This window comes from Vidua chalybeata, chromosome 6 (genome assembly GCF_026979565.1).
Source record: "Vidua chalybeata isolate OUT-0048 chromosome 6, bVidCha1 merged haplotype, whole genome shotgun sequence".
Lineage (NCBI taxonomy): Eukaryota > Metazoa > Chordata > Aves > Passeriformes > Viduidae > Vidua > Vidua chalybeata.
Genome location: NC_071535.1, coordinates 25,769,231 through 25,796,428, shown reverse-complemented (window position 1 = coordinate 25,796,428; position 27,198 = coordinate 25,769,231). Strand labels below are relative to the sequence as shown.

Genomic DNA, 27,198 nt, shown 5'->3' with positions numbered 1-27,198 from the left:
GCTTATGGACCTAAATCTTAAGTAACTGAAATCTTAGGTGATATTCTGCATTTTCTCCCATGAAAACTGAAAGTAGGACTTAATCCTATTGCTATAAAAAGAAACTGAATATTACTCCTGAAAAGGTTAAGAATGTCCTATCTGATATCACTTCAGTCTGAAAAATGTAAAATAAATAAGAAAACAAATGATAAATCAGGCAAGTGAAAACAAAGGGTCGGTAGCTAAATATTGTAAATAGACAGACCAAGTTATTTATAAATTCTTTCTCAGAGGATTACTTCATTTATCTTTAGAGAGAGACTTCTCATTGCAAGAGGTATTCCACTAAAAAATTAATTGTTTATTAAGAATTAATTAAATAGGTTAACATGGGACTATCTGATCAGGGAATATCAGTCTCAATACTTTGAACTTGCAGGTGCTGCAGTGGTTGTAGTTAAGACATTATATTGGTGCTTTCCTTCATTGCAAAGGGTTGTGTCAGGAAAATCTTTAATATAAAAATAAAAAGCAGTTCATGCATAAAGCATGACGCCCTGAAGCATATTAGATCTGTTTATCTCTCAGTTTAAAACGAACAGTACCTGGTATAGTTTACATAACAAGGCAGGGATCAGTTTGATAAAGCATTTATATCACCTGGGGAACATGCTGGCTCATTTCCTCAACACCTTTCTGCATGACTTGTTCACCAGCAAGTAAAATAGCAAACAAACTTTTAATAGGTCAAGAGCAGAGAACCCGCTTGTGTTATAGACATTTGCATTTGCCCTCTGACAAATAGCTCATATTTCAAGTCCAGGTCTCTGCAGCCAATCACTGAATGATAATTATTGATTATATTTTTATGGACAAATCCTTAATTGCATTTAATCATTTGCAGCCTTAAAGATTTTTTTTTTTTTTTGAAGACAAGTGAAAGCTCAGTGCTTGTGTGGTGTACATTAAATTGTCTGGGGGACCCAAATAAAGGACTGAGATGGGCTCTTGCCCCCAGATGCAGAGACAAAGCTCTAGTGACCTCATTAGAAACAGGATTTCACCTCGCAACATTAACATTTTTGGCAAATATGATGGTATAAATCTGTGAGTTAACATTTGAAAACACTTTTTTAAACAAATGAATTTCTATTTAGTTTGCAATTAAAATCTGTTGTTAGACTAACAGATTTTTTTTGTCACTCTTCCATTTTGTTTAATGTAATCCAGGATATGAGTCACATTTGCTTGTTGTTTCTATATGTGGAGCAAATACTGTAGCTGCTGTTTCTGTTATAGCACATCTGCTCTGCTGAAAACTGCAAAATGATAGATAAACACATGGTCAGGAAAAGAAATAGATGAACAACATTTTGTATTATTTTTTCAGTGAACAGTAATCATCACTAAATTTCTTTGCAGTTCAAAGGCTATTTTTGTTAAGCGGACATGGGGAGCTTCCATGCAAGCTATTGTAACTTTTTCATATTTTTATTTTAAGTACCCAAAAGTATGTTTTCACCCAACTGGCATTTTCAGAACTGCATGGTAAAAGCAATACTTTGTTCTTCAGCTGTTCCATAATGAAGGAAAAAATTGTTCCGTAAAAAGAATTTTTTTTTCCTTTTTCTGAAAGTTCAACAGTGGAATATATCTTCCTTAGGGTATAATTAATAACAATTTGCAATGCTTTTATTCACAGATGCAATTCTGAGTATCTGTTCTCTGTATATATAATGTACCAAAAAAGCTGATACCACTTACCGTATATGTATCTATCATCCCAGTGGACATAAATCAATGATTGAGCCATAGGTAAATAGATTATACATGGCAATAGGAAGGAAAAAGAAGCGGAAAAGAGAATCCACAAAAATAATTTTGCAAAGCTTGTCTTATGTTTTCATCAGAAACTAAACAAAATAATCTGACAAGGACAGAAATCAAGTCATCTGGCAAATTCTTGCATTTCTTTTATCAAATAATGTAATACAGCACATGACACTAAAAATAATAGTGTGTTGTCTAAGGACAAAACAGTAATACTATGGCTCTTGTTTGGATATATCCAACCCAGCAGCTTTCATGGTAGTGTCTGCATTTTCCCAATGCTATTCAATCATACAGGCCCTGTGCACCATTCAGTCCTTCCTCCCCACAAACTGGACTTCCCTTCCAGGCACAGGGAGCCCAGGAGAGATGCTGAAATGGCAGCTCAGTAGTCTGCACAAAAGCAATGCCCGCGTCTTTATACGCTGCAGTGAAGATGTTATGTACAAAGTCTGGGGGCTACGCACCTTACACCAGCTTAGAGGGGTGTGTGTTTGGGCAGCACTTGGCACACTGAGGTGCTCTAAAGGATTTCAGGATTCTGTACATGGATTGCAGTTAGCAAGGTGCTTATCCTGTATGCATTGGTTGTTGGGGTTTTTTGCTGTTTGTAAGAGTGTATGTGACTGCTGACTTCTAGTGGCTGGCCCGCAGATGACATCAATCCTGGAACTGCTGCCCCTGTCAGGGATTCTCCTGTGGCTCAAGTGTCAAGGGTTGTATGTGGCACTGGACCAGCAAAATGTGGTCATCTCCTCTAACACAATCCTCTACTAATCCATGGATAGGCTTGAAGGTTGTCAATGGGACTGGGAAATTATACAAACGGGCTAAGCTTAGGCTGAAAACAGCAGAGTAAAATTGTGTGCAATGCATGCTGCAATTATGTGATACAAAGCACACAGAAAAAATGTCACCGAATTACTTTGTTTCTCCTCCTTCTCATGTCACTTGTCCCCCCTCTGCTGCTGTGCCTTAGGAGAATACAATATATTCCTCAAACACCTGCCCCAGTTGCCATTAGGGTTTCTACCCTGATTAAGACTTTTGTTGTTTCATGGTGTTATTCTTGTATGACCTGAATTTTCTTGTGCTCAATCCAAAGATCTTTGGCACTATGGAAGCTTTGTGAAAAAAGGCCCATCATCATTCATACAATTCAGCATAAACATAAAGGGTTGTATCATGAAATATGTCTTTAAAGGAACTTTTTAAGACAGATTAGCTTATTATAATTACATTATTAGGAATCTATTTCTTTGCACTAGGTAGAGGGAACTACACTGGCAAAGAAATATATAATGTGTGCCTCAAGTCATAACTCCTAAGTTCTTTTTAATGTCCTAAATAAGTGACCTAATTTTCTGAAATGGTGAGAACCAGTTTTTCTCTCACGTGATTTCCATGACAGCTTCCAAATGTAATTTTAAAGCTGACTTGCAGGATCAGGTCCTGCTTTTGTCAGGTGAGGTGAATTAAGGAATTCACCTGTGTATTCCTCTGAACTGCTCAACTGTGAACTGTCAGAGTCAAATAAACTGGCCAAGATAGAATAGGATTTCTGCATTTAAAAAAAAAAAAAAAAAAAAACCAGCAACCTGTGCCAGTGCAATTTAGATCAGTAGAATACAGTTTGCCATATTAGAATTCAGTCATGAATCAGCCCCAGAAATACTGCTCTAACAAAGAAAAAGCCACATACTGTTCATAACAATAAGTGGTTAGGGCTTCACTTTTACACTTCACTGAAAGAAATGGTCTTCTAATTAAACAATTGTTCACAGAAATCACATTCCAAGAACTGAAGGGAAAAAAAGTGGAAAACTCATGATTGTTCCTTTTTATATTTTAGTACTATGAACTGAAATATCATTTATCACAAAACTAGCTTTTCTTGAGTTCAGCCTGCTGTTTATAGTAAAAGAAATGTACATATTAACATAAAGCTGTGAATCCAGTTTGAACTTCCTCTGGTGTCAAAAGGTCCTTCGTATTCAATCGATGAACCTTCTTAAATATCTGGCTTCCCCATCAGCCGTTCCTTTACTTAGATAGCTGGTTATTGTACCTGCAGTTGTGCCATTGGCTCTAGGACTTCACAGCTCTCACGAGCCACATGTGCTAATTCTAACTTTTTAGTGCTTGACCACAAAACCTATTCAGCAGTTATAAAATCAAATCAAGCACAAAGCAAATTAAAATTTGGAGCATACATTTTATCTATCTGTGCAGTTTTCAAGTTTACTTACTGTTTTTCCAGTTTGCTCAGCAGCTCTGTTCTGCAGAAATCCTGCTTGCTGTTAGCTTTTGTTACTACATCATATGGGCTAAATTTACTGCTGTTTTTTCTGAAGGGAAGAGAGGCTATATCTCCAATGGCTGCCATTCTTTGCATGAGGCTGTGCTGAGCTGCTCACTGAAAGCTTGTGTCTACTGCCTTTCTGATATCATAGTTTTTCACCCTATACTGTAGACAAACAGTTGGTTTTTCTCCTCAGAATATTTTAGTGGTGTTTAACTGCTTGCTACTGTAAATAGTTCTTGTGTTGACTAACTGTTGCATTTAATTTTCACTTCTGTCAAACAGGAATTGCATTTTGGCACCCACATGTTGTAGTCTGGTAAATTCCAACACTGGATGCTTGTAGACTTCAGGAAGGAGCACTTACATTTTTTAGGTTGTTCTGAGACAGGACATAAGAATAATAGTGATCAGATTTGGTATGTGGCTTGTCCTAAAAGTCTCAAAATAGAAGGTGAGAGCAAGTTCCACTTCTAAAGCTCTCTTGTAGTAACAGTCTGTCACAGATCTTCTTTAACATAGCACCTTACTCAGATACTCATTCAAATCAGACCATTTAGGCAAGGTTAGACTTCCTCTGAGAAGAAGGACCTGTATTTCCATACTCACAAAGGGCTGCAGCTTCTCTGTGGCTCTTCTAAGTCTGGGATCCTCCTTTGAAGGTCAAGGAGGTGAAAGCATTATCCCAGGAACATGAACAGTGACAATGTTACAGCAGGAGTGAGGGATCATTGACACAGCTAAAACCCCCTGATTTTCCTTTATATATACATGGCTTATCATATCTTACTTCCCAACTCACTTGCGCAGATGTGTAGGGGTGTGTAGGTGAGCAGCCATTTTGACACTGTGCTATACAAGTAAAAAGATCATTGTATTCAGGCTCTTTGTCACTTATAATATTGTGGCATTTATGCCATAAATCCCTAACACATGAACTCTCTTTGGAAGACCCCCGTGAGCAAGGCACTCCAAGGATGTTTGCTGTAACTCTTCAATATTTCTGTAGGCATCAGTATGCTCATCATGGGAGGTCCTATATAAATTAATCAGCAATATTGCTAATGTCAGTTTTCATGAACACATCTCGATGTTGTATAAATAGCAGCTGATCCATTTGCATGAGTCACTTATCTTCTAACAAGTCACTTTATGGTTGATGATTTTGCATCAAAAGTTAATCATTGTCTCATGGCTGCCAGTGTTCCATAAAGTGGACTTTGCTGGTGCACATTTAGGGAGTGCCGGTGGATGTGACACTTGGGGCACTCAAGGTATAGCTAGCAAAGGAAAAACAAATGAGCATTGCTTACATGTTCAGCATTACTTTTAGGAGGCCTACAGAGACTTTGGTCTCTGTTTACACTAATCTCACGTTAGTGACTGTCATATTACATTAGCAAATTTAATCTCTGTTAATGTGATAGAAAGTTGCTAATACAATGAGACTCATTATATTAACAACTTTTGCATCATGTTAGCAAAAGCAAAATTTGCTAACAGAATGCAAAAATTACCAATATGATGAGGTAATCATTATCATTATTCTAACACCTGATTATATTAAGCAGTTACTAACATTTTGTACATGAAGTCACTATTTGCACTGTGCTAGGATTTTCTGGGACTATCTGGAGTGCCTAAGTAGGAAAAAAACCAAATATTTTTTACAAAATCTTTTTGTAGATAAGAGTTTTCTTTAATAATTTGATATGTTAATTAATCACATTCACTCTGAAATTAAATTTTTGACCTAGAAAACTATTTTTCCATAGACCAGTAAGCCATTTAATGATCTATGTTGTGACCAAGGCAGTAAGAGACTACAAAGACAGCATGGATCACTGTTGGCCTTATATCAGCTTTTGCCTTTGAAAAGTAATTTCATATAACAAGTTGTATTTTACAGTATATAAGAATTTATGTAATATTTCATTAAAACATATTAATTCACTGTTACAATTTGTATTTTTGTAGCAAAACATACATGTATTGTAGAATATATTTGCACATAAGATTCATAGTCTTCCCCAATTACTTCATAATTGTTCATTAAAAATGTACCAGGATTAAATTAAAATTCTTATAGTAATATTTTTAATGTGCAGAGTATAATCTGACTGCAAAACTCTTTGCAATACATAATATGCTACATCTCTTATACTGTTAGAAAACAGTCTTATAATTATTATTCTCTACAAAGCCTTAATTCTTATACAAGCTATGTGATAACAATCTTTTATCTTTAAAGATCATCTGTAGTGGTTAAAGAAATCAATTTAAGCATAGATTCTTCATAAAGAAATCCTAAAATGGCAATGGGCAAGCTTTGCACACTGCTTTTTCCCATATAAGTAGTAGAGTGGGGAAAATGTAGAGAACACGTTGAATATATAAGTGTATATGCAGCAAAGGCAGACATCTTAGGCCAGCTAGAGATGGAACTTCTCAGTTCTGAAGAAATCATCATAGAACCATAGAATAGGCTGGGGGCTGGAAGTGATCTTAAAAATAATCAAGTTCCAATCCCACTGACATGGACAGGGACACCTTTGAGTACACCAAGTTGCTCACAGCCCCATCCAACTTGGCCTGAAACACTTTCAGGGCTGGGGCATCCACAACTTCTCTGGACAACCTGTTCCTCACTGTTCTCATAGTAAAGAATTTCCTCCTCATATCTAATATAAACATACTGTCCAATTTAGAGAGAATGATGTTAGGAGGAAGCCTGTCAAAGGCTTAACAGAAGTCTAGATAAATGACATCTGTAGCCCTTCTGCTGACAGAGTCACCCCATCACAGAAGGCCACAGGGCTGGTCAGGCAGGGCTTGCCCTGGGTGAAGCCATACTGGCTGTCCCAAGTCACCTCCCTGTCCTCCCTGTGCCTTAGCACAGCTTCTAGGAGGATCTGTTCCGTGACCTTCCCAGGCACAGAGGTGAGGCTCACTGGGCAGTGGTTTCCAGGGTCCTCCTTTCCACCCTTATAGATGGGTTCAATATTTCCCTTTTCCAGTCACCTGGCACTTCACCTGACTCCCATGACTTTTCAAATCTCATCAAGAGTGGCTTGGTAACTATATCAGCCAATTTCCTCAGGACTGTGAAATGTGTCTCATTGCATCTGATAGACTTACCTATGTTCAGGTTCATGATCATGAACCTTATCTTTACTTACAATGAGAGGGACTTTGCTCCCACTGTCTCCATCCTGCTGTCCATCTACTCAATAAGTGTGAAAAGTGAGTTTGCCCTTGAAGATGAACGAAAACAGTGTTGAGTACCTCAGCCTTCTCCTCATCTGTTCTTACCAGTTTTCCATCATTCTTTATTGGGGGAGTACACCTTCTTTGACTTTCATTTTCTGGTAAATATACCTGTAGAAACTTTACTAAGATGGTCACTGAATGTTAAGTCCATTCAAGGACCTGTAGTGACTTCAGCTGAAAGTATTTAAATTTTTCAATACTCAAAGAAGAGAGGCACTGGAAAGAGGTTCACCACAGCTCCCCTTAGCTTCAGAATTTACTCCAACCTTAATAAATCAGCTTTCTGATGCTGTTTATAATTTCTAGAGAAAGGTCATAAGAATGTTCCAATTCAAAGCCAGAAAATTAAGAAAAGAGAAGACCATGTAGTTGCATATTCTTTCTGGAGGGACTCTTTTTTTTTTTTTTTTCTATGCTACTTAATATTTAGGAATTGCTGGAGAATTATCAGCCACGAGGAGTGGGGGATGAGTAAACAAGAGAAGCATTTCCTGCTACAGATCTTTAGATGGAAGAGTAATTTCATAGTAACACAGGAACTTATGTAAGTGAATGTTGAATATTTATCTAGCCCACTATCTTATCATTTAGAGTAGCTGGTACTAAATACTTCCCCATCACATGTAAAATCTTCAGTATGGTAACTGTCCCATATAAGTTGAATTAGAACACTTCATATCTCATGTAAATTTTATTATGCATAGTGTAGCATGATTATTCTAGTTAGCCTCAGAGATATTTAGTCCTTCTTTTGAAATAGATAGATAATTGTATAGATTACATGTTGTGTGGTGAAAATTATTTATTTCAATATTTTTGTGTTTATCAGTTCAAAATGTGTTTTCCCTTCAATTTGTTGAAAATATCCTGTTATTATTCTATCTTTTATGTATCATTGATTATTTTATGCATCTCTTGTCACATTTATCTGCTCTCAAAGCTACATATTTATAATCCCATTAATCTCTCTTCAGATGTCCTTCTACTTAAGTTTTTCTGTTTCCATTATTCTCTTTTTTAATGACAGATGACTAGAAATAAACATAATACCAAATTTAAAGTCTGCTCCATCAAGGTACATAATGGAAAAGTAATATTTTCTTAAATTTATTAATTTTAAATTATTTTAGATTGTGTTCTAAAATCTCATTTAAGTCTTTAGCTATAATAGTCTCCATACAGAGCAGGTGTTTTCACTGAGATATTTCCACTTCCTCTTATTGCCTTGTTAAACTTATTTAAAGCTCCTGAATATAGAAGAGTTTTTGTTTCTTTAAAAGTGTGCTACATCTTGCCCTTGTTTGCATGAAATTTTATCTGTTGCTCTGCTGTTCAGTTGTCTGCTCTTGACTTCTATTTAGGTTCTTCTCATGTTCCTCCTGATCTTCTTTTGATGTAATAGCTGCATTTTTAAAGTGTTTTGTCCATTGAAGTAAAACACACAGCAGATGGGAAGTCTGCAGATGCTTCCCACTGAATTATTAAGGTTAGAAGGGCGAAAATGTTGAAACTATCCCATAAGAAGAGAGATTAATAACCCAGATAGACCAAAACCAGATTCCTATGTCTCACTCTTTCCTCCTTTCTCCAGTACTGCATCTGAGGTAGAACACAGATAATTTCTGAGAGAAGCTTTTATTTGCTTATAAGGATATGGTGTTCTGTAAGTTGAGTGGGAATGACCTAACACCTGACAATAGAAGGGGAAAAAAAGGGTATAAAAACTAGAAGTGAACTGAAAATGTAACCTGCTGGAAGTTGGTACCATAGAGGAAAAACAAGCATTTGTGTGAGCCACGACTCACATACCTTTCCTTTGGGCTTAGTCTCAAAGTGAAACATATCATTGTGGAAGTATTTTAGATTTTACTTCACTAAACACAAAGAAATATGCAAAACTGGATAGATTTATATGTGAAAATAGAGTCAAATGTCATATAAACTTCATTTAAAGTTTACCAATTATATATTATACATTCTTTATAATTCCCTATACATATCTTTATCTAATGCATATGTTTATCTATGGGAAGTACTGCATGTGAATATGCTTTTCAAATTTCAAATTGAAGTCATCTGCAGTGGTGCTCCTCAAGGACAGAAGGGTTAGCTGGCCCACGGGTGGGAGAAGAGCTGCTCATTAGAGAAGGTTTGTTATGTGGTAACGTATAATTAAGGTAATGGTCACAGCTCGTGTGACAGCAAACGCTCTGGCAGTTGTTTGATTGCTGTCTGGGTCAGGAGATCAGCGTTTTCTACAAGATGTATCCACATTAGTGTGTTACTGGATAGGTTAGAAAGCAAATTACAGCTGCCTTTCTTAGGCATATTGCTGTCGAGGCTCATTGTTTTGGGTTTTTTACTGTACATCAGCAATAATACAGCTTCTGAAGACTGCATGTGACAGGTTAGGCATTTTATCCTTTGAGTAAACAGTAATCATGGTGTGAAGAAAGTGGGGCATTGGAGATTTTTCCCATTCTTTGAGATTTCCATTCTTCCTTTCTAGTTTGCTCCAAGGGCTCTTTGGGGATACATATATTAAGCCCTTTAAATAGTTCATAATAAATCTTTGTCTCGGGTTGATTCTGACAGTTTTTTAAAGAGTCTTTTAAGAGACAATCCTCAATCATTTAGTAATCCATGGGGTGATCTTCAGACTTGGAGAAAAAAGAAACAGTTCAAGCTGCAGGATTGTGAAGATACAATATAGAAAAATTTTAACTCAGAAAAACTCAGAAAATACTGTACCGTGGAAATTTCACCAGTCATACCATGTTCTGCCGGTACCTAAAATCTCATTCTCCAATTTATTCAGTTTGCAAATACTGAAGGAAGAAAAATGGATTACCAAAAAAAGGAAGAACTATTTTTATTGATCACCTTATTCCTATTATCATGGGTCTGGCCTTGTTTTGTTCAGTGCTTGAATTGAAGGGGCATTATGGGAAAAAAAAAGGTCATTGTTCCCATTGTTAAAAAATACCCCAGAATTCTGTCTGTTAAGTGTTTACTATTCAAGCCTTGTGATAAATATGCCAAAATATCTGCAGTGTGGGCTGATTTTTTAACATGCTGTTTCCTGTGTTATATGACAGGTTCTGATTATGTCTGTCAAAAACCTTCTTAATTCCACGGTGCAAAATAAATAGATAAAGGCAGAAAATATAATAAAAGTAAGATGTCCAGTCCACCTGACATTTGTTTTTACTAAATAATTTGAATGAATAGTTTTCTAAGAATAATGCATGGCTGCAGCCCACAGAAACTACCCCTAGGGGTTTTATTCTTCAGCAGACTCAAGTCTGTCATTTTTGGAGATACTTGTTCTCAACTCCTTTTGAATTTCAATGGCATGGCACTTGTCATCATTTTCAGCTTTTTTATAAATTCTGCATAAGCAAAGAAATCTATAAGTGCTAACTTATCTGTATAAGAACTCTCTTGGTGTACCTTAGGAATATTGTTGCAGTATTTTAATTTAATATGCTGCCCTGAGGAGAAAATACTGTAACAAGTATTTTACAAGGAAATAGCAGCAGGAACAAGGAACACGGCAGCAGTTCTGATAAGGGACAAAGCTATAGAGAAACCTGGGCAGTTGGGTCTCTTATCCTTTCTTCAGCCAGGAACGTGAGTGTTGGAGGTGAGGGCTGCTTCTGAAAGCACTACCAGCTGAGCAGCACGTCCCAACAGCATCAGCTACCCACTATCCCAGCTGTGCTAGAAAATCCCTCCGAAGCTGCAGGATTAGCAGCCTGTCCGATTCATCTTATCCTGGATCGGGTCATGGAGTGTCAGTGTGACAGATGAGAGGGGACAATTGCACAGAGAATCTTGTAATGATGGAAATGTTAACAGCACTCTGAAATACAGGTGGATGCACAGTGTTGAGGACGTAAGTATTTTCATGTTTAAGTAATAGTTGTATTTATGGGATTTTTTAAGTGCTACTTGTTCAGCAAAGTATGAGAAAGGCTATATTTCTTAATTTTTTCCATTATTCTTCCTATTGAAAAATACCAGTGTTAGTTATACCTGGTTTTGACAGGGATAAATAGATTCTGAGTATGTGAAAATACATTTTCTTACTTTTTTTTTGTAAGAAAAAGTGTCACTTGACTATATTCTGAAATACATTATTCTGAAGCCATGACATGGTGCTTAGCAAGATACCTATTGCCACTGACTGTCCAGTGATGAAATTATCTGTAAACAAAACGTTAAACATATGGCAATTCTTCTAGACAATTATACATATTTTCCCTTGACAACATATGGTGTGTAAATCCAACTTGCATGAGTTCTTATCATTGAACCATTCTAAATTAGCTAAAAATATGTTTTGTAAAGAAAATTATTTCTTGCCCTCCATGCTTCAAAATATCTATATACGTATTTGCATTTGACACACCAATACGCATTCAGATAAAGTTTAAACTTGAAAAGTGGAACAGTTTGATAGAGTCAACGTGATTGAAATCCAAAGAAGAGAATGGAAACCTCTTTGCAGTGTTAAGTAGTTGTTCACTGTTAGCAAAGATGAACCCAGATACTTGCCATGTTTCAAAAACGTAAGAGGTCAAATGCTGCCACAGTCCTACCACCTTTTTTTTTCCCCCTTTTCAGTGTGTGCACAGAAAATGGTGGCCCCCTCTGTTTATTGCTGCTGAGCCAGTAACTGTTCACCATTAGCACATCAGTCTGTGTTTGCACATGTGCACCTGCCTGGTTTAAACATATGCCCAGTAGCTACATAGTTTTCTAGACAGGTTATTCAACAAGGTTGCACAATTTGTGCAAAGTGATTTTTTTTTTTTTCAGGATTCTATATGCATTCTATATGCATTGATGTAACAATCCAGCAGATACTAGCAACCAGTAACTGCCCCTTGGTTAGGCTTCATGGAAGATTCATGTATATAAAATAGTGTATTAAAGTAAACTTACAAAAGCAAAGAGCAATCATTGCAAATGTAATTTTTTTCTTCCTCTTTGGGATTCTAATTTTAAAAGCATTAAAGAAGACAGCTGCTCATGCTGTGATATGCGCTAAACAGCCTGAAGGATGGAAAAAAATATATTTGTAGCTCATAATAACTATTGACCTTTCTGATATACAGTGTTCTCTGTGTTAGCTATTCTGTTCTATCAACAGTGAAGATTGAACATGACTTTTTAATAGAAAACATGGGGTTTCAAGCTGCTTTCACAAAGGTGTTTATGTATTGTTATTTTGTATTGTAGTACAAAGACTAAGTCCTGATGCCCTTTGTCTGACATCATGTTTGTCATTAAAAAGCCCCACTGTTACTGACTGTTTCATATGAGGAATTGGCTCATAACCATTTTATAGTCGTGATAAAAGCATTGCTCCACTAGATCCAGAACACAGGTATTGAAAATAGAATCCCCCAAATATCCCAGCAGCACAAAAGGTATTTTCTGAAGAAATAGATTCCTCAAGTGGCTATATTTTCAGGGAATTCCACTAAGACTTCAAACACTCACTTTTTGTATTCATACTGTTGCTCCTTGGCATACTCAGGCTGCTGCATAATGGCTTTTGCTGGATGTCATGTGCTCCCAAAGAGTATCTTTATGATGCTCCTTTTTTTCTCTTGAACTTTCCTACTGCTTAGTTGCTTAGTACAGACACATCCACTAGTAGCAGCTTGACTGTGGCCCTTGTGTATGTTTCCCTGGAGTGGGATCATCCAGACATCGGCTTTGCAGTGTGAGGTAACTCAGCTGCTCTCCTTTCCCTCAGAGAAAAGCTTCACCAAAAAGCACCTCCCATTTGGCATATGAAAATCTGGAAAGCAACCTCTTTATTGTGCTTTTTAAGCCCAAGCAGGCTGGCAATGTTAAGCAACATCAGAAGGGACTTTTTAATGTTTGTTGGAGGTGTTTTTATGCCATGTGCTGGGAAGGAACTTTAGTGGGCCATTATTGGCAGCTCTAAACCACAGTTATTTTCACAGCTACGCTCTGTAGTGTCAGTTAATGATTCACAAGTTACTGGGCAAGAGCAGAAAACTAGCAAAAAAGAAAAAATACCCTCAGTTTTCTAGTGCAGGAAAGAGGGGGAACAACATCAGCATTTAATGGCAGTTTTGTGCTGAAACAAAATGCTTAAAATTGTTTATAAGAAGCTTCTCAGCAAGGATAATGATCATTTAAGTTGTGGAAACCAGCCACGTCTCAAAGGAGATTAAATATCTAGTCCTCTATTCCTCACAGGACCATCAAGCCCTTCGGGAATTCAGTGAAGTTTTTACCCTCAAAACTAGTCAGTGTCTTTTTTTGTTGTTGTTGTTGTTGTTGTTGTTGTTGTTGTTGTTGTTGTTGTTGTTTTCTCATTTCCCAGATTCTTTTCTCCATATACATTCCTTAACAGAGGAGAGATGTACCCTTGCTTATGATACTACACTCTCCTAATATCAGGATCTCTCCCATCCTTTGGGTGTGTCCTGTTTCAAACTTTATTAGAATTGCTGCAAAGTGAGTAAACAGTAAGGAAATGCTATCACTGTGCTAATTTTCTTTGGGACTTTCATGGAATCCAGAAAATTTAGGAGTATTGCTGACCTTATATGAAACCAGGTCAGGTCAGATTATTTATTCCATTGTTTAAAATAAATTAACCTTAGATGTAAAAGTGTAGAGGGAAGTTTGAGCTTCATATGCAAGATGGTTTCTGTACCACTCACTCACAAGACCGTAACAGCTCTTCAAGAGTTGTTCTGGTCTATTGGATAAGTATGGGTACATTTGTGAGTGTTTAGATAATGGATTGAAGTCCAGTAGATTGTAACATTTTCAAACAAGTTTCAGAGTTAAGATTTCCTATTATGATTAGCTCCATTAATAACAAATCTTTATCATGTTGTTTGCAAACAAACAAAAAAGCCCGGTGTCTTTCACAGATCACTGACATACCAAAATTTGTTATAAAATCTGTCTTTTAATGTCATAGTGTAACAAAAATCTTATTCATAGTTTCATCCTGGTAATACTTTATTTATAGCTCTGTCCTGGCTTTTAACTCATTCTTTATTTTACCAGCTATGTAAAGAGTTCTGTGGGATAAAGTTTACATGGGAAGTAAATTGCATATGTTGGGAATTAATAGCCTGATAAGACATTTCTAGACTGGAAGAAGAAAAAATAGAAGGTGGACAAGGAGGAAAGCTTTGAGGCATTAAATAAAGTATTGCTTGACCCTATTCTGGGCTGCATCCAAAGCAGCATGGCCAGCAGAGCGAGGGAGGGGACTCTCTCCCTCCACTCCCCTCCCGTGAGACCCCACCTGCAGTGCTGCATCCAGCTCTGGGGTCCTAGAACAGGAAGGACATCGACCTATATGGGAGACAGTCCAGAGGAGGGCCACAAGATGATTAGAGGGATGGAGCACCTCTCATACTAGGAAAGGCTGAGAGAATTAAATTGTTCAGTCTGAAGAAGAGAAGGCTCTGGGATGAGCTTAGAGCAGCCTTCCAGTAGCTAAAGAGAGCTACAAGAAAGCTGGAGAGGGAGTTTTTACAAGGGCATGTAGTGAAAGGACAAGGGGATGTGGTCATTAACTGAAGGAGATTTGGTTTAGATTAGATATGAGGATAAATTCTTTACTGTGAGAAAGGTGGACACTCTGTTTGCCCAAGAAGTTGTGAATGCCCCATCCCTGGGAAGTGTGCCAGGCCATGTTGGATTGGCTCTGAGCAACCTGCCTAGTGGAAGGTATCCCTGCCCACGGCAGGGCGGTGGGAATTAGACAATCTTTAAGATCACTTCTTGACACAAACCATTTTATGATTCTGTGATTCTGTGATTATTAGTCCAATAAGGGTAGTTCAGATTACCTTGGTTCTGCAAGGATAATAGAACATTCAAAAATGTGTCTGATAATACTAAATGCCTGCCTCTGAGTTTTTACTTCTGTTTCTCCTACATAAGTATAGTTGGTACCTGGGCATAGTCAAATTAAAAAGCAAAGAGGGTAAGCTCATTATATGTAATACTACAGGATAACTTTCCAAAGCATGGCTTATTTCTCTGCAGATCCGGCCATTTTTATGCCCAAACTATAGTATGCAAGTAGATCAGATATTAAACATGTTCTCTCACTTCCTTGGCTGTTGTATTTAAATTCACTGCTACTTCACTGAGTTGTGTTTTGCTTGAATGCATGGACTTGTATCACATTAAAAAACTTGGATATATCTGAGTTAGTCTCTTGTTCTCCCAGTTTCAAACATCTAAGCTTAACAGTGTGCACCGTTACATGTGGACCATAGGCCAGTAATTACAGTGATTATAAAAATAGTCATATTTCTAGATGTAAATATATATAGCATATTCTTTAAAAATTGTGAAGGAAATGAAATAAATATATTACATGTAATGCTTCAATGTCAAATTATTTGCAAAAAATTAAGGATTTTACATAAGACAATCTAGGCCATACTGTCAGCTGTTGGATCTGGAAAATTTGGAGAGATACATGTAGGGGAAAAATGACAAATAAAAAACCATTAAAAGATCTAGTTTTCAACAGAAGTCTGATAGCATTTAAAGTTTATATGCCTTTGAATTTCTAATAGGCCTATATGTCATGAAAAGTGAACTGTCTTAATCTTGGAGGTAGAGTGACAAAAAAAGAACAGTTTATTATCTTGTCTGAAAACATTACCTAGATAAAAATTCTTTATAAGAAGTCATTTTTCTTTCCATTTTTTTGAAAGAGCTGCCCTGAATCTTCCCCTTTTGAGTGATACTTATCCAGATTCCAGTGTTATTCCCCCTATATAAAGGAAAGAATGGAATTAAGTTACCTAAGATCTGAGTCCAATTCTTGACTTCTTCAGTTTTTCAGCAAATAGCAAAACAGAAAATTTATTAGTTTTACCCAGTCACCTAAAAGTACCATGAATTTCAGATCCAAATTTGGTTATTCAGGAATTCAAGTTCCTGTTCATAACTGGGACAGCTTACAGCAAAAATATTATTCCTCCTTTTAGAAACAGTATTGCTTTGGAAGAATGAACAGGCCTCTGCCATCTAAAATGTTAAATAAATAGTTCATATAGTCCTTGATTTCGCAGGATGCTGAGCACACTGGTGAGACCAAGAGAGCACCTCTAGAATCTGCTAGCTCTGTGCTCTTTAGTTGGTCTCTAGGCAGGCTCCCAGTGCCCATAAATAGGCCAAAAATGGTTCATCCTAGTCCAGGAATCTTCAACTGTTTCCTAGAACAAATTTTAGTTTCCACTACTTGCCCATGTTCAGCCTGTGATCGGCCTGAACCCACTTCACTTAAAACCATTAATTTGCTAAGTGTAGTAACTTGCACATATTGGAAATAAATTGTCTTAACTTGTAGCTTTTGCCTTTTATTTGTCGGGTTAGTAGTTGTGAAAATCTATCTTTTAGTTTATAAAATTATCAAATTTGATCTGTAAGATACTGAGAGAGAATGATCTTGGCAAATAGTGATTTTTTGAGAGTCACTTTTCTGATTAAAGGCAGTTAAGTACTCAAGGCAAAATTTTCTTAGTCTTTTAATGCCTGGTTACAGACATTAAACTGCACAGAAGAAAGAGAAACATTTAAAAGCTGCAACTAGTCCAACTGAAAATGGTAGATTTATATTACCTATATATTCACCTGAACATAATGATTCTCAGTTCTCTATGCAAAGGCTTTAAGAAAATGTGAGAAGAGGTTTGCAAGTGTAGAAGATAACAGGAAAAGCGCTCCCTTTTTCTTACTGTTTTGTATGTTTGCTTTTTTTGTTTCTCTTTTAAGAGCTGGCTGTATAGTTGGTGTTTGAGAATGTCTTTTTAAAAATGTATGGACATATGTTTTCAAGGAAGTGAAATGAAAGTCAGGTGAAACCTTCCTAAAATGCTACAAAAATCCAGCAAATCCTTTATGTTAAATCATAAGGTATTTTTTTCCCACCATCTCAAATTTCTTGTTGGTTTTTGGTTTTCTCTCTATACCTTCCTTTTTCCTAAGAATGAGAAGCCTATCTTTTCTCTGTTTGGTGTGCAAAAATGCATTTTTCTCCTCTCAATTATTTTTAGTGCTTGTCAAGAAAAAAAGCCCAGAAGTTGGTGAACATTATTCAGCCTACTGTAGCAGCTTTTTGTTATTTAAGGCATAAATCAAATGTGGAACTTCTTTTTTTCCTGGGGGACAAATTGTTTATCTAAATTTGAATGTGCTTGTGAATCACTCACAGGGACAGTACTTGTGCTGTTGCTGTGTAAGAGCAATTATTTGCATTGGTTTGCATTGTTCTTCTCTATAGCATTAAAATAGTCAGACTGCATACAGGTGTAGAGTACCTCTGCAGATCCCTGCAGGATTAGAGCCATGGACCTCAGTCCTCCAGACAGCTATGGACACCTTTATGTGCAATCAGAAGAACTCTTCCAGCACGTGAAGTTGATGCATGACTGGTTTGTGGGGTCTGGGGCCAAGATTATTCCCAAAGCAATGCCCATTGGAGGATCAGAGATACAGGGTTTGTTCACAGAGAAATGCTTAGAATCACAGAAGTTCACAGAATCACAGAATATTCTGAATTGGAAGGGACCCACAAGGATCATCAGGTCCAACTCCTTAGTGAATGGCCCATACAGGGATCAAAACCACAACTTTGGCATTCCAACACCATGCTCTGGCCAGCAGAGCTAATCTCAGTAAGTTAAGAAGATAACAAAACAGTTTTGTGAATTGGCTGCTGTTTCATAATATCTTCCCATTTGCCTCTGTGGCTCTTACTTAAGCTTTTTAACATTTGTGACACTTCCATATGGGTACAGTAGATTGCAGCTTTGTTCCCTTTGAAATGGAAAATGCATTCCTTGTGTCTAGAAATCTCATCCTGCATTATCAGCTTTGGGAGTGGAAAGAGAAGACATTTATTCCTTTAGTAGTATCTGCTGAAGATGTTTAAGGGCACACAAAGGCAAGTGCTTTCCCAACAGAGTACACAATTACCTGCTTTGCAAAGACAACCCAGACTTATTTTTTATACTTCTAAGTCTGACAGTGTAAAATACTTTAATTCACATGCAGTAAGCATTGACTTTTATCACATAATTAGCATTCTAAACTCACAGTTTCAGAAGTTTATAACTCAATAGTAGTTTTAAACTCAGTAAATTCAAGCCAGAAGCCTTATTTTTCAGTGTAAAAAGACACCTTTTGTTTCTACAGTATCAAGCCAAGTGGACCTTGTTTATTTCAGGCTTTTTAAAGGTTTTAGATTATAATTTTTAAAAAAAAAATGAAAAATTAATTGCCAGAGTTTCATTCTGATATTCTTCAGATTGCAAATTTAATTTGACATAATTGAAAAAAAAAATTGAAAAGTTCAGTGATAGGCATTTAAAACCACCTCCTGAGAACTCATAATGGACCATATTCCTTATATTCCTGTGCAAATCTCACTGACATGGATGGATCTGTTCTGTGCATATCCTATTTCTAAAATTCTGCATGCATAATCACCATCAGCATTGTTATAGTACCTACCGTGGGTGGGTGCAACTCTGAATGCAGATTTGGACTATCAGCCCTAATGGTTCTGTCTTGAGAGAAATTCAAAATGCTGTTCAGAAGCTGTTCTGGACTTTTAGGTAACCAATCCCATCTCACACATACACTCTCAGATGCTTTTTGTTAAAGAAAATCAAACATTTCAGAATACATATTTATATGACACTGTTCCAGTCTGTTGGATAAAATATGTACATGTTATAATATTCACTTAGAGATGTATAGGTTTGTATATAGTATAATAACAGCAAAATTATGTTTATCTTATGATATATGATTAAATGAGCCTAAAAAATGTCAATGCCAAGTACACTTTATGCTATGTCAGTTGTTATCTTTTCTTTCATTTAACTATGCATGAAAGAGAAATTTTAATTTCCATTTTTTGGGAATGGTGCATATGTATATCTTTTTTTGAGCATAAGATATTGTGTGTTTAATACTGTATGTTTAGGTAATTACCATTAGAACACAGGAGGACATATTGTACTTACTGCCTATACTAGAGTACAACGTGCTGGACTACAACAACTACACTTGTTAAGCTGATTTTAGCATTTCTTCACACAGCAGGAAGCACCCATGCTGTGGTTTCCTAATGTACTCTTTAACTACTGCACTGTTTTACTGTACAATAAAAATAATAATTAATTATGATCCTCGTCTTACCAGTACTGCTGCTATCCCAGTGACTTTGGCTGCTGTTTCAGGGTTTCACTGTCCCACACCCTGAAAAATATCTTTCCCTTCAGAGTTTTATTTCTTATGTGATATTGCTGAACAGAGCTGAATTTTTTGAGGACAGGTTTGTTGCATGGATTGTGATGGTGTTACATTTGTTCAGGTCTCCAAGGACCCGCACCAATAAATGTGAAAGAGACAACAGCAGAATGGCATACTTTCCCATTTCCACCAGGATGAAAAAAAATACTCTAAATTAAGTCTAACCTTAAATGTATAATCTGTCCTTGGGAGAAAAAAAAAAAGGATATAGCATCTTCAAGCTCTTGGCATCCCTTACAAGAAAAAATTGGTTCTAAGGGTCTCTGATCTTGTGTTTTAGTAAAATAGAACTGCACGGCTGACTGACAGTTCTGATCTAAAGCATTTACGTTTAAGTTTTGATCTCTCTGCTTTTGATTAAAACTAATGAGCTCATTTAATTCAAAATGGGAATCTCTGATAAGAGAAATAAGGTTGATGTGATTGGATTAGAGGGGCAAATTAAACTCTTAGAGCAGAAGTTTGTGCTTATACAGTGTATTAAAAAGCTGTTGGCGTATTATGGTGTGTTAGATGATGAGAAAAATTTCATAGTAATTCATATTTAATCAGAAGAAATGAAAGTACTAAATATAACATGGCTCTGCTTTTCCCTCGAGTGATAAAGAGCTGTACATTTAAAATGACATCAAATTCATGCTCTCTAAAACAAAAAAATCTGAAGAGACACACTAAAGAAAGGGGCACTGTTGTCAGTTATCACAACAGAGCTGAAATGTCACAAACACAAGACAAGTTGACCACATTAAATCAAGGACAATTCAATATAATCCTTAGTTCACGAACAAGTTTTTGCATTTCTGTTGACTGCAAACAAATGCATTTTAAATACTTAAACACTTTCTACTAGTAGTTTGTATGGTTCTCCTAAACAATAGAAGTACAATTTCAAAATACGTTTTTTGTTCCTTGTTAATTCCTCACTGAAATTGAAATTTCTTTTATCTCCAATGCCTGTTTGTTGTAAGCTGCTCCAGAATTTTCTCATTAACAGTTTTTTGGAGATAAGTTGATTATCAGGGCAAAAAAATAGGAATCATAAAGACTGTATAAAGAATACTTCAGTGCTGATGCTATTCTATCATGGTTTATACTGAAAGTCTTAAGTATTTTAAGTGGTTGCAGTTAAGGGAGGGAGAAGAGCAGGTGAGAGCTATACTTAGTTGTAAGCAAGTAATATGCCTTCAGTTGGACTAAAAAGATATTTCATTATTGATTAATTAATCGTCAATAATTGATGATATGATGACAATAATAATAATTTGTGTCATTTACTTGAGAATTCTTGCCTTTGGGTTGTTCAATGTTTTATTGATAATAAAGGCCCTAATTTAGCCTCAGTAATATGGAACTCAAGGCACACAAATCCAGCACTGACTCAGGTATCCCCTGCAGTTGAGGGGAGACTAGGGAATAAAAATCTGCAGAATTTGCAGCCTCTTTCAGGGGAGAATTGCTACCTAAGTAAGACTTTGCCTTTTACAAAATACTGACAGTTTTTAAAACAATGTCATCCACTCTAGCGACATACCCTCCAACTTCAGTCGTAGCTAAATTGTGCAAGAAAGAGTTAATGAGACAAATCTCTGTTAAAAATTCTATGGGAAAATAACTTGAAAATGAGACATAGTGAGTATATGTATATTTTTGTAATTTCTTTTTTGCTAAATAAACATTTTCTAAATGAGGTAAATTGATTACAACACTCTTAGCATCCATCAGTCATTTATTTTTAGTGAGTTCAAGGATTGCACCTGAAAAATAGCTTAGAGGGGATGTATAAAATCTAAATTATCTGTATATGTATTTTTTCTATTCCCTAGTGGAATCTACAAACCCCAGTTTGCTAACCACTGACAACACTCTAGAGCGCTCTTTTTTCATCCGAATGAAATCTACACTGACCAAGCGAGGAGTGCATATCAAATCATCAGGATACAAGGTAAGGGTTGCACTGTAACATGAAACATTGACATCTTGAAATTATGTTCATTCATGTTCCAGGAACACCTTAATAGACAGAGAGAGGAGCTATTTCACATTTGCATATGTCTCATTCCTTTTGTTAAAGAATCATTAATACATATTTCCAGCCTGAGGTTTGGCTTTTGTACTGCACTTCCATTAAATTGATCATTATTATGATAAATGTTGATGATAACAGCATGATAGCCTTCAAAAGAGCAACATTTCCAAAGTAAAGGTATCTTTTACCAAAGAAGGTGAGTCAGAGTAACATCACTTTTCCCACATGGAAAATTACTGCTCATTTTGTTAGACTGTTAGTAATTTCTGGGTTGTGTTTTTCCCAGAGAGGTAGGATTTCTTCATGCAGGCAGCATGCTATTTCATTTTGCTGCCATTCCAGCTGTAGGAAACAACAAGCCACACTGAGTATGTTTCCACCATTTTTCTTTCATTGTCTGAGGGGCATCTGCTGCTGGGGATCATATTTGCTGGATTTCAGACTCTTTTTAAGATATGAAAGTCACTTGTTCTTTATCAGCAGTAATCTCATTTTTCTTCAGTCGTATATCGCTCATAGCGCCTGTAGCTATCACTGGCTTCGCAGTATACTAAAACTAAAAGGAATAGCACATTTTTAACATTGTCAACTTGTGGAATGAAATATGTCATCCATTAAGTTTTATCCAAGATAAAAGAGTGGTGCAAGAAAGTAAGTCTGGGAATGTGTGGGTATTTAAAGAAGTTGCTTGTCAATGTTCATTTAAAAGCTTTCACAACCATTTTGTTTCAGTCTTTCAAGGAAGATTTAGAGAAGCTTTTAAAGTAAAATTCCCAAACTTATCTTTCCCCCAAAAAATCTCTAGTATAGCATTGTGGTAGCTACCTGAGAAGTAAAAATCAAGCAGAAATGTCTTCTTTGCAAGCAAGTGACTGAGTCCTGCTTTTGGATGATTTCTGGGTCAAGATGATTAAAGTTGTTGCTAGCAGAAGTTTTAAGTCCAAAGCAGTGGTTTCTTAAGGTATCACAAGTTTTGATCTGTGTCTTGTTTAATTGTCGACAGCTGAAAGAATGCACTGAGTATTTGTTTATGCTTACCAGTCTAGGGAGATACCAAGACCAGGAAGTGTCTTAGAAAGAAGAAGGAGAATGAATTAATGAATGAATGAATTAATTAATTGACACATCGTGGAGTCATAGAATGGTTTGGGTTGGAAGAGATCTTAATGCTCATCTAGTTCAAACCTCCCCAGCATGAGGGACACCTTCCACCAAACCAAGTTGCTCACAGCCCCACCAACCTAGCCCTGAACAATTCCAGGGGTTGGATATACACTACTTCTCTGGACAATCTATTCCAATGTCTCATCTCCTTCACAGTAAATTTCTTCCTCGTATCTAATCTAAACCTACCATCTTTCAGTTCCAAGCTGAACAATGACAATTCTTTCTTTTCTACCAACCACATAGGAAAGATATTCCATCCCTCTAAATATTTTCATGACTCTATTCTGTTCTGTGCCCTTGCTGTGTTGGGGATCCCAGAGCTGGATGCAGCACTCCAGGTGGAGATCTCACCAGAATGGAGTAGATGAGGAGAGTCACTTCCCTTGCCGTGCTGGCCACACTTCTTTAGATGCAGCCCAGGACACAATTGGCTCTCTGGGCTGCAAGTGCACCTTGCCAGGTCATGTCCAGCCTCTCATCCCCCAGGATCCCAAAGTCCTTCTCCTCAGGGCTGCTCTCAATCCATTCTACACCCAGCCTGTATTCATGCTTGGGATTGCCCTGGCCCAGGGACCTTGCATTTGTCCTTGATGAACTTCAGGTGATCCACATGGGCCCCTCTCTCAAGCCTGGCAGGTCTCTCACTTCCCCCTGGAGTGTGAACAGCACCACACTGCTTTTTCAGGTCATTGAAATTAAATTCTCATAATTAGGTATGGTCCCCTGTGAACTGCTGGTGGCTGTAGTCCCCCAAGCTCAGACAAAGTTAGATTGATAGACAACTTGTTTTGCTGGATATTTTTGATTCAATAATAATGGGTAAACATAGGGAATTTGTCTGTGGATTTTGTAGTCTCAATTTTTTTGCCAGATGTAAGTAGGGACAAAAGGAAGATGTGTGAATGACTCTGTCATTGTCTCTCTTGGACTCCTGACAATCTAATTTTAGTCCAGCATCAGAATAGGACCTATAAACTGGCTTTACAAGGTGGGGTTTTTACTAATTACAGTACAATTTTTGAAATTCACAGTAGAACCTTGGCCCAAAAGACATGGTAATGTCTGTCATGTAAATACAATTTAATTTTTCTTAGAATTGCTAATGCTTCATGGCAGCATTTAAAACCACAACTGAGATGTCACAAGTACAGCAAAATTAATTTCGAAAGATCAGATATCATTTTTTAGCCAGTTTTTCCTGAAGACAATTAATGGATAAAAAGTATGATCACCAACAAAACTGCCTGTAAATAAAACATTGGGGCTTTTCCAAATTTTTTCATGAAGCAAGTCAGCTTGAGTCAAATTGCATAAACAGTGTACAAGCCCTAGGCAGGTGTAAAAATAGATGTGCAGTTCTTCTGCTTTTTGATGTTTTTAAGGATTTTTTAACAGGCAGTATTTAGCTGAATTCAGCTGTGTCCAGCAATATGAATTGCACTCTTACAGTTCTTCAAGAGCTTGGTTATTGGCACTCTGTGTTCTATGGAAGGATCATTATGCAGCAAGCCCCAGAAAAATAGTACATTCATTTTAGAAGATTTGGATCAAGTGAATATCCTTTTAACTGAGCTTTAAGAACTGCCATATTTAAACATTCTTATCAGCTGATGTATCAGACAAGCATAATAAAATTCAACCATTATAGTAAATATCACTTCTAGGAATCTTAGTAATTGATTTCTAAAGTCCAGTACTAGAACAAACTAAGGCCAAAATTAAGAAATATTCATGAGCCTTATGGGTGTACATTTATAAGTAATTATCAACAGGGAAGAATAGTTTCATAACATTAACAAAGATCATGGGAAAAGCTGGCTAAGTTCTGCATCAGAGAGCCCTGGAAGTACTTCAGCACTTACTCAGGAAACCCTCTGCCAGCTGGGATCATGGGCAGCAGAGTTCCTGCAGGGAATCCTGGTGGAGCAGGCTGACTAAGGAACCATCGTCTCACACCTTCAGAAGACAACAGAGCACTGGATTTCCCATCCATAAAATGCAAGGGCTCTTGGCTAACACCTTCCCTTGAGCTCTTGTAAGGGGATTCAGGGGTAACCCCCCTGAACCAGCATACAACCATTCACAAGGAGCACTGTGCTAGGAACTGTCTGTGGTACGAGTCAGATTTTAGCTCTCTCAAAGGTATTCAGCTCCCCATGGATTCAGACCTCCAGCAATGACAAAATTTTTTCATCTTTGTGAAGTAGTTGTGTCTTGATTCAAACTCAGAACCACATCATCATTTTGCCTTGCTGGCAAATGTTTTCTGCAGACAGCAAATGATTGAGGTGGTCCACAAGGTGCTTAGTCAATTTTCAGAATGAGTGATCCTGCCTTAGGAAAATCACATAAAAGTGAAAACAGTCCAAGAATGAAATTGATTAATCATTCAGGTTGTTCTAGTCAAAACTAATTTTCTATCAAAAGAAATTTTGTAACAAAAAGCACACTGATATATTTACACATATGTATGCCTCAAAGAAACCCTGCTCCAGACAATTCTGACATGAGATGAACCTTCATGGACAGATATAACTAGCTCCAAAATACAAGTAAAGATGGAGGTAATGGCCTTTTCCCATGAATTATATTACCTTAAAAGTGTAAGTGGAAAAGTCATTACATGATTAATCCTTCCTCTCTCTTTCCCTTTCATTGTTCCCTAGCACCCTCCTTGTATTAGAATTTCCCATTCTTAATGGTCTTAGGCTCAGAGGTTTGCAGGAAAAGAGTTTACATACAGTACTAGAGAGTTGTTAATTTTTCAGTTAATAAATTTAAAATCTTTAAAAACAGTGAAATAAAATTTAGTCAACCGATACAACACATGGAAAACAAATAAAAAGAAAAAAATCATAATTCCATTCACTGCAAAATTCAGAATGTATTACCATTGCAGCTGTTGTCTGAGATACATGCTGGAGAGACTTACTGTTTGTTCTCCGTTGAAAATGTAACACATCTTCCTTTTTTTTCATTATTTTGTTTTCATCAGTGAAATATGGTTTTGTATTAAATTTTGATTTTATCTTCATTTTTATTTTATTTTCATTTTCCTCTTTTTGAGGGTCACAGTTCTGTCCACTTAAAAGTTTTCCCAACTTCAATTTTTCTACTGTCTTACTCAATCATATGTCAAAGCTAATTTTAATTCAAAATTATTTTTTCAGGTCCAGTGATACATTTTCTACTCCTCTACAGTATCCTATTATTGTTTTGTCATGTTTACTTGCCTGTCAGATTATGCTAGAATTTTCTTTGTTCAAACTTTCATGACCCGATACTGCACTCTTGAACAAAGCTTAACTAAGGGGATCAAGAAGTAGTCAAAGCATCAAACAGCATCAGAGTCAGTAGTTGCTGCTATTTCCAGCTCATCAACTCATCAGAGGTGCTAGTACATATCCATGCACGCTCCTCTACTGTTTTATGGAACAGCACTCTCATTAGAAGCTATTACAGAAGTGGATAAGCAAACCCAAGGAGATTGCCTTGTGCTTTTACTGTCACTGTGACGATCTCTGAATGTGGTATAACCAACATCTGTTGCCTCTCCATCTCCCACGAAGCTGGTAATTAAACATCTTTAAGACCCGTGAGCAGAGTTAAGGACATCCTAGGAAACCTTCAGGCTGTCCCTTCCAGTGCACAGACAGCATTAAAATAAGTAAATTGCTATATTAAAAAAAAAAAAAAAATTGGTTTGGTAAGTTTAGTTTAGAAATTTGGATGGTTTGTTGCACATCTAATTTCTGCAGTTCAGTAATGGAGGATGCAAGTTTGGTTAGCTATACTTCATACATCAACTGTATGAGGCATATAAAAATATTTTAAATAATACTTAAAACTCCAGAAAAGTGTTTTCACAAACTAGTCTTGTAGTCCTCATGAATTCTTTTTTTTCTTTTTCTTCTTTTTTTTTTTTTTGACAATGCTATCTTTCTACAAAGAAAGATAGCATTGTCAAACTCATTTAAAATTAGACATTCTCTGAGACTGTACTCTCAGATTTAGTATTTAAAATCGTAACGTTAGAATTCTTTGAATGGCAGTTTTGAAGATGGAAATCTAAATTTTTTGTTGAAATTTTAGGCCTGTCATGATGCTACTGTGACCCTTTTTCATGCTATTCCTTCCTTTATTCACTTTTTTTTTTAGAAAAACTTGAGAAGTTGGGCGAGATTTACAGATCTTTATTTATTTTATTTTTATTTATTTATTTTATTTTATTTATTTACAGATCTTAGTTGAACACTTGAAGTACAGG

General features: G+C 36.6%; 1 protein-coding gene across 2 annotated transcripts in view; it reads left to right on the top strand.

Moving 5' to 3' along the window:
- Positions 1 to 27,198, top strand: part of NPAS3 (neuronal PAS domain protein 3) — a 597,540-nt gene that overhangs the window by 521,262 nt on the left and 49,080 nt on the right. For both annotated transcript variants that reach the window (XM_053946205.1, XM_053946206.1), the window contains one exon: positions 21,562 to 21,680. In XM_053946205.1, coding sequence (XP_053802180.1) covers positions 21,562 to 21,680 — 119 coding nt within the window. The remainder of the gene's footprint in view (positions 1 to 21,561; positions 21,681 to 27,198) is intronic.